Below are 7,685 nucleotides of genomic sequence, written 5' to 3' on the forward strand. Positions count from 1 at the left end.
TATCACACAAAAAAACCCAAACAGAAAATCTACAATTTAATTTAGAGATGATAAAAAATACCTTCTTATCATACCCCAAATTCTAATTTTGATAATGTAACCGTTCCTACCCCACCAATCCCAAAAAAGCAAGGTCATTGTTTTTAAAAGGAAAACGTTCATATGAAATGAAGAGAGGCAGTCTCACGTTGGAGGCAAAAGAAAGGACAAAGGAAATAACCTGTTTTCCACTATCAACCTTTCTGAGTTGATGCTTCCCTGTGCATCATCCCGTTATTTTAGCCAAACTCTCAGCTCGATTTGACCCAGCACATGAATCTCCTTCTCCACCAAACGTTCTGTTGGAAACCAGCCCTAGCCCACCCCACAGATGCCACATGGGTGCCCTACATGCCAACACATGGGTCAGAAGCAAGAAAAGAGGTTGCATCCTCCAGTTCCAGCACCTGCCCGGTACCCTGAGGCACGGGTGGCACTGCTGCTTGTGCTGAAGTTGCTGCTGCTTGCAGATTTTTGGGGCTGTTCCTGCACTGCACCCCTCACCATCAAGCTGCTCACACCGTGGAGCCCACAGGGCTGCAGCAGGGCTTTGCTGGCACACACAGTGGTGCCACGTTTCCACCCTCACACGTGTCCCCGTGGCTCTGCCACTCATTTCTCCTCCAGGAGGCAATTGGCGTGCAAAGCCCCAAAACTCCCACTGAGTACAAGAAAACCTCCTGCCTAAGAAAATAAATGTGTTCTGCGCTCTCTCTGAGCTACCCACAGCAAAGCAAATATGGGCACAGTTGGCTCCCACCACGGCTCTGTTCCTTAAAAACATGTCATTTCAGTCAAACTCTTCCTGGCACATCTGGCTGTCATCAGATAGAGGAGAAAGACAGTCTGTGTCTTCCTCCTGCACGTAGCACAACCAGCCCTGTACCTCGGTATTGCACTTGTCATCCAAGACATCCACAGCCCAAATGGGAATCCCACTGGCTCTGCAGTGGGAGGGCTTGGCAACAGCATCCTCAGGAAGGTGCAGTGCTCTGGGTACCAAACCACCTGCACCAAACAGAGAAGAAGGGAAAAGAGAGGCATCAGGAGGCAGCAGCTGCAGGCCCTGCCAGCTCAGTTTCCAGCCTCAGCATGGGTGCTGATGATCTGGGCAGTGACAGTGACCCAGAAATCCTGTCTCAGCTGAGTTTTGGTATCTTGAAGGTAAGGAGCCTCTCGGTGCAGACTGAGCATTCACAGACACTCTGTGGGGACTAATTACCAAAAGTGAGTTATAAAGGCTGAACACAAAAAGCATTTGTAAATATCTGGCTTGTGTTTTGGTCTCTCCATGCCAGGTTCATGTCCCACCTTCTCTTAAGGCAAACAGAAGGAAGAAGGGTTGGTGGGCACAGACCTTTTGGAGGAGCTGGAAGGAAATGTCATCTGTGGCATCAACCATTCTCCTCTTTTTAGTGACCCAAGTCCAAGGTCTCAGATCAAGGCAACGAGAAAAGGGACAGGATGGAGGAGGAGCCACAACAATCCCTTGACTTGGAGCCATGTCAGGTGCCATCAAGGCAGTGGCAGCAGCAACTCTAAGGACTCGAGAGAAGTCCTTGGCAAGGCAGCCACAGGATCTGCCTTGTGAAACAGCAAAAACTGTCTCAGTGCAAGGCAGACATCATCCAGTTCACCTCTGCTCCCCCTCAGTGCATCCCACCAGGTGAAGCTTTCTCCTCGTCCTCAAGCAGACTGTCTGAGCTGTCAGAGAAGAAGTCCTCCAGTTCCTGCTGCCTCATCCTGGACTCCAGAGCAGTGATGCGCTGCTTGAGCTTCATCTGGGCATCACTGTACTCTGCCAGGAGCCGGCCAAAGCGGGTGTGCAGTGTGTCCAGGTTCGAGGCCACCCTGTCCAGCTTCTCCTCCATGCTCTTCCCTTCTGTGCTTTCCTCTGCAGCTGACTCATCCAGCAGCCCTTCCTTGATCAGTATCTCCCGGCCACGCTCCTCCAAAATCTTTCTGGCATCAGGATACTCTGTGACTGCTTCCATAAGATCTTCCTTTGACAGGCAGAAGAGATCAGAGTAGCCCAAGCTACGGATGTTGGCCGTGCGCCTGTTGCCCATTTTGCTCCCTTTGATGTTGAGGATGCTGATCTCTCCAAAGCAGCCTCCTGCAGTGAGCAGAGCATACTGTGTGGTTCCATCATCCGCCACCACAGCCAGCTTCCCCTCCTTGATGATGTACATCTCTTTCCCAATGTCCCCTTTCCGGCAAACGTAATCCCCTGGGCTGAACACCTGAGGGTGAAGCTTCAGCACCAGCTCCACCAGCAGTCCTGCCTCACAGTCCTGGAAAATCCTCACCTTCTTCAGTGTCTCCAGGTGAACGTTGATGGCAATCTCTGCCCTTAACTTATCAGGGAGGTTCTTGAGGACCTCCCGTTCGTCCACTGCCTTCTGGTTGGTCCACAGGTAGTCAAACCACTTGATGACTTTGGTTTCCAAGTCTTTGCTCACCTTGCGGAACTGCATGTAGTGCTTGATGGAGTCAATTTTTGCCTGGAACTCTGCCCTGGTGGCATTCATGTTGGATATCATGGATCCCACATTCCCCACAATGGTGGCAAAGATGAGGACCCCGATGAGGAAGTCGAAGATCACAAAGAGATATTCTTCATCACGCACAGGGGGAGGGGTCTCTCCAATGGTGGTCAAAGTCAACGTAGACCAGTAAAGACAGTAGACATACCCCCGGGTCAGATGCCCATATTCAGGGTCTGTGACATTGGGATAGACCCAGGTGTCCTCTCCAAAGCCTATGGCCTCGGAGATGGCATAATAAATGCATGCATTCCAGTGGATGATGACCAGGATGTAAAGAACCAAGTTGCTGATGCGGAAGATGTTGGGGTGGCTGGTTCTGGTCTCAGTCCTATCAAAGAACTCAAACATACGGGAGAAGTGCAGCAACCTGTTGAAACGTAATTCAGGGCAGTGCAATCCCACTGCAAAGTATGCCAGGTCTGTGGGCAGGACAGAGACAACATCCAGCTTGAACTGTAGGGTGTGGATGTAGTTATCCCGTAGCTTCTTCAGGTCCTTAACCAGGAGGCCCTGTTCCAAAAACCCTAAAGAGAAGCAAATGATATGATTATCTTGGCTTATGTTTGACTCTTCTGCCTGTTTTGTAAGCACTTGAGCAACAGTTTATGGTTATGTCATGCACTTGTGTGCATGAATACCCAGGGTCATCCAAATATTACCAGTTCCACCTGCTCTACTCAGTTTACAAGCTTTTGTTATCACCAAAGCCCTTCATCTGTCAAAAGCCACCTAAAGATATCACTCAGGGATTCAGTCTGTTGCCATGAAGAAATGGGGACACGAAGATTTCCATCCTTCAGATCATGAATTATTGCAGTTCCGACAGAAAACGTACAGCCAACAGCCACATTCTGAGAACATTAAATTCTACCATTTTTCCACGTAGATAATTCATTAGCTGAACTGATGCAAAATCAGAGATACAGACCTTCCAACTATGCCTGAATACTAATAGTAATGCAGGTAATTTTGTACAATTATTCAAAGGTGAAGCTGAAAGCTGGGATGATTAATCCTTCATTCTGAAACTTACTCCATTTCTCAGATCTTTTAATTAGATTCTTTCTCTGGAGACTGCTTCATACTAGTGAGTGCCAAGGTAGACAAAACCCTCCCTCTAACAGAACTGTAGATTAGGCCTCTCCCTTGCAGCCCATCTCCACTTGTATGGGATTAAAGCAAAGCACTCACAATCCAGGATGCTGTGAGTTACCTGTGCTTACCTGTGCGCAGGCGGATCACTGTGTCCCCAAGGTAGAGAGCATCTGAGATGTAATCTAACCCCAGCCACAGGACAACGTAGGTCTCTTGCAGGTCAGTGAAGCAAGCCCTGGAGGAAGGTCATAAAACAGGGTGCCAGACCAAAAAATCTCCATATTATCTCTAATTATTACAGCTGAATATAGGCTGATTCCGAGGCGCCTAACTCCGCAACAGAGCTCGGCCACTGGCCACTCCTCTTCCAGAAATTGAAACTCCCTTCTCTGAAAAAACTGCCCTCCCATGATGTAGGTAAAGCAACGTCTTGAAACCACCTCCCAAATGCAAGTTGTAGCTTTACCCTGAAATCGTGGTCCTTTCCAACCAGGGCCAGAGGATGGAGGCTCTGCCTTTGCAGCGCACAGCTCGCAGTGATAGTGGAGGGTCCCTTTCCTTCAGGTTCCCACCAGCCCCAGCACCACCAGTGTCAGTTGTCTGATCCTGGTTGAGCCACTACAACCAGGTGGAACAGGAGGCTTAGGGAAGGCAGGGACCCCCAGCTCACCTGGCTATGAGCAAGCACCAGTTATAGAGGACAGGAACTGCAATCACAGCCAGCCAACGGTAATACCAGTCCCCAGCAGGGTCCACCACAAAGAACTGCCATTTCCTCCTGGAAGCAGAGAGAGGCCAGAGTTGGCAATGTATGAATAAAAGGCTAAAGATAGAAAACAGCATTGGAAGGAACCATCTGAGCCACATCCTTCATCCTTTGCACTGCACTGGCTCAAATATTGCTGCAGCTTGAACGCCAGTCTATGAGCTAAAACCGATCCCAGCAGTGCTGAACAAAAATGTCCAGCACTGTTTAAGCTCCTTTATCCCTAAATCTGGACTCAATAATGTACCAGAAGAGGAAACTGTAAGGCAAAACAGGCATCCTACATGACACAGCACCCCAGTGGTAGAGCCAGGAACAGATGTACGGGAGAGGGTGATCAGAAAACTTCTTGTGACATGACATTGCCTCTCCCAGATGAGGTATGAACTGGTGCCAGACAGATCTTAAAAGAAGATTAATTACAGCAGGAAGGAAAGTGTGCTGCAGATCAGTGGCAGCACCAGGAGGGGATGCCCAAGGCCCAGAGCAGCAGCCCTGGGGGCAGCTGGCATGGTGGGGCTGCCACCACTGTGCCTGCAGTCTGCACAGCCCTGGCTCCAGCCTTTGAACTGCTCCCAAGTGTTTGATCCTGCTCATCTTGAGACTTGGAGATAAGATGTGTGTGCTCCAGTTGCCAGATCTCACTGGAGAAGCCGGGGAAGAGAAACTCTGTGGCTGGGCTGATAGGCTTAGCTGCTGCAGCCTGGCAGGGCAAAACACCCTGTCCCCCTCCCTCCTTCCCTCCCTTCCAGCTTTTGAACACACAAAACTCCCTCCAGTGATAGAAAAGAAACAGCCCACTTGCCAACAGATGCACCGTGCCCACCCCATGGCTTCTGACAGCTTCAAAGGCAAAACCTCTGCCTTGAAGTTTCCTTCCCCAGCAGCACAGGCAGCAGCACCCACAGTTCCTGGAGCGTGGGGACCAGCAGTGATCCTTCACATTCAGCCTCCATACAGCCACAGTCAAGCAGGTGGTCCAGCCTCCCCATTAAAAGTGCCTTTTCTTTTTTTGTCAAGAAAGTGTGACTTAAATATTTGGGGTATTGAGAAAGGGACTCTGCTCCCTAGGACATACAGCACTGCCACGGGGGAAGCACAGACCTGCAGCCTGGCCAGTTGTAGCACCCACAAGCACTAATAACCTCAATAACAGTGCTGATGCAATCTCAGCTTTAAATCACCAGTGCTGCCCATGAGAGGTGGCCAAAGTCACTGACATTATGCTGACAGTGGAGCCAGGGCTGGAAAACCAGGGCTCAGGGTTAGCCCAGGAAGAGGGAATAATCATCTGCCTCTTCCCAAAGGGTTTGCACTCAGGTCTGCAGCCCTGGAGCCTACTACAGCCATGAACAGCAGCTCACACTTGGGGTTACCACATCTGGGGCTTTTCTTACTTCTGGAGTTGAAGACCTAGAAAACTGCAGAAGTTCCCATCTCATCCCCAGGGCTCACTGGCACTGAGCAGCCCTTTCACACTTCAGCTCCTCCTGGTTATTAACAAACTCCCCTCAACCTCACAGGGTAGAATGGTTTTTTCTCCCATCACTAGTAAAGACCCAGATACAAGGCTCAGATATTTTTCTCCTGCAGAAAACAATTATTTCTTGGTGGTTTAATTACCATGTATAATGGTAGGGTCCAGAGTAGTCTGTGAGCTTTGCCCTCTAATTAGTCAGTAGAAGAAAAACCAGGTTATTGCTTTTCACCAGGAGTGTGAGCTAAGGAGATGAAAGGGCTGGATTTGAAAGAGCCTTTTCACAAAGCTGTTCTTTGGGGGGGAAGGCCTGGGCAGCAAACACATTCCCTTCATCTCCTTTCATCCTGCAGATGATGGATGAGACTGGCAAATCCCACGTGTCTGTGGCTCCTGGGTGGGATTGCTGTGGTTGCAGGGTGGAGACCCCGCACCCCTGGGCTGGTGTCCAGCTCCTCATGGGCACAAGTGTCCCAACACAACCCTAGTGTGGAACTGCTCTGCAACTGGGGAGGTCTGCTACCTGTCACAAGCCGTGCCAGGTGTGTTTCCTACCAGGGTATGGACCAGAGGACAGAAGACCCCACATGCCAAGTCTTTCCCACAGGGACAGACCACCAGGTCCTGTGTGCCAGCAAAAGAACCCAGCAAAGCCAGGCTGGCTGCCAAGACAGGGGCTGGAAAGGGCAGGAAGGACCCTTTCCACCCCTGCCTCCCACCTCCCCCTTTCCCATCCCCATCCACCTCCATCAGCCACCACCACTGGGAGCCCCTGAGCACCATGGACAGCTGCTCCAGCCGAGGAGGGCTGGGACCACAGGAAAGGGACCCTACTTGTTGTTTAACTTCTCAGTCTCCTCATCCTCTGGTTCATCACCAGTGCCTGCAGCCACTGTCGGGAGCTCGGGGCCTTGGAAGCGCTCCAGGAAGGGGTCTGGCCTCTGCTGCTCCTCTTGCAAGCTCCTGTTGGCCCAGTCCCTCAGCACCAGCACCAGCCGGGCTATCCTGGGCAGGGGAGAGAGGAAGAGTCAGGAGCTGTCTACAGAGCAAGGAGAAAGCAAAAGCTTGAGAGCCACTGGGGGGGACTACAGCTGAAAACAAAATTCCCACAGCTCCCTCTCAAGCCCAAAAACTTCTTTTTCCCTCTAGTATTGATGATGTGGGACCATAAATACACAAGCAAGAGGGACCACCCCTGTAGAGTTCCACAGCTTCTCCCCCAATCCTGATGCCATTTCCACAAGAATTTGAGGAATCTGTGGGTCACTGGGGCAGAGGGGGGCTGCCTGCAAGGGAAAGGAGCCCCTGAGCCCTCCCAGGGCCCCAGTGGTGGTGAAGCCATCCCATGCCACAACCCTCTCCATGGTCAGTGGGGCACAAGGAGCAGCATTCACAGATGCTGGTCCCTGCATCCCATGAATGCCATACAGCAGGAGGGGATCCCAACCCCTGCAAGGCCCCAGTGGGAAAGCCAGGCACGAGAGGCTCAGGCTCACCCCATGCCATGGCACACACAGGTACCTGGCCAAGGCTCTCCGGCCTCGGAAAGCAGAGGCAGCTGTCTGCTCCTCCCCATCCGGGGGAGCTCCTCTCCACAGCTCTGAGGAGGTGTCATCCTGGGTTGAGCAGGTCCTGCAGTGGGGAAAAGGGGTGTCACAACCAACACTGTGCCATCATGGCACCTGCCACAGCCAGGGGAACTGGAGGGAGCTGGCAGCAGGGGTTGGGAATCGTAGCCCTGCCCGTGCCAGGTCTCAGC

The 7,685-nt window shown here is 51.5% G+C and overlaps 1 protein-coding gene across 1 annotated transcript in view; it reads right to left on the reverse strand.

Moving 5' to 3' along the window:
• Positions 1-1,384: 1,384 nt before the first annotated feature.
• Positions 1,385-7,685, reverse strand: part of CNGA2 (cyclic nucleotide gated channel subunit alpha 2) — an 8,024-nt gene continuing 1,723 nt past the window's right edge. The window contains exons 2-6 of the mRNA XM_029959174.1: positions 7,448-7,558; positions 6,761-6,931; positions 4,354-4,461; positions 3,812-3,918; positions 1,385-3,112 (exon numbers count right to left, since the gene is read on the reverse strand). Of these exons, the coding sequence (XP_029815034.1) occupies positions 1,689-3,112; positions 3,812-3,918; positions 4,354-4,461; positions 6,761-6,931; positions 7,448-7,558 (1,921 nt within the window). The 3' untranslated portion in view covers positions 1,385-1,688. The remainder of the gene's footprint in view (positions 3,113-3,811; positions 3,919-4,353; positions 4,462-6,760; positions 6,932-7,447; positions 7,559-7,685) is intronic.

Source organism: Manacus vitellinus, unplaced genomic scaffold, assembly GCF_001715985.3.
Source record: "Manacus vitellinus isolate BGI_N305 unplaced genomic scaffold, ASM171598v3 scaffold_19_pilon, whole genome shotgun sequence".
Taxonomy (NCBI): domain Eukaryota; kingdom Metazoa; phylum Chordata; class Aves; order Passeriformes; family Pipridae; genus Manacus; species Manacus vitellinus.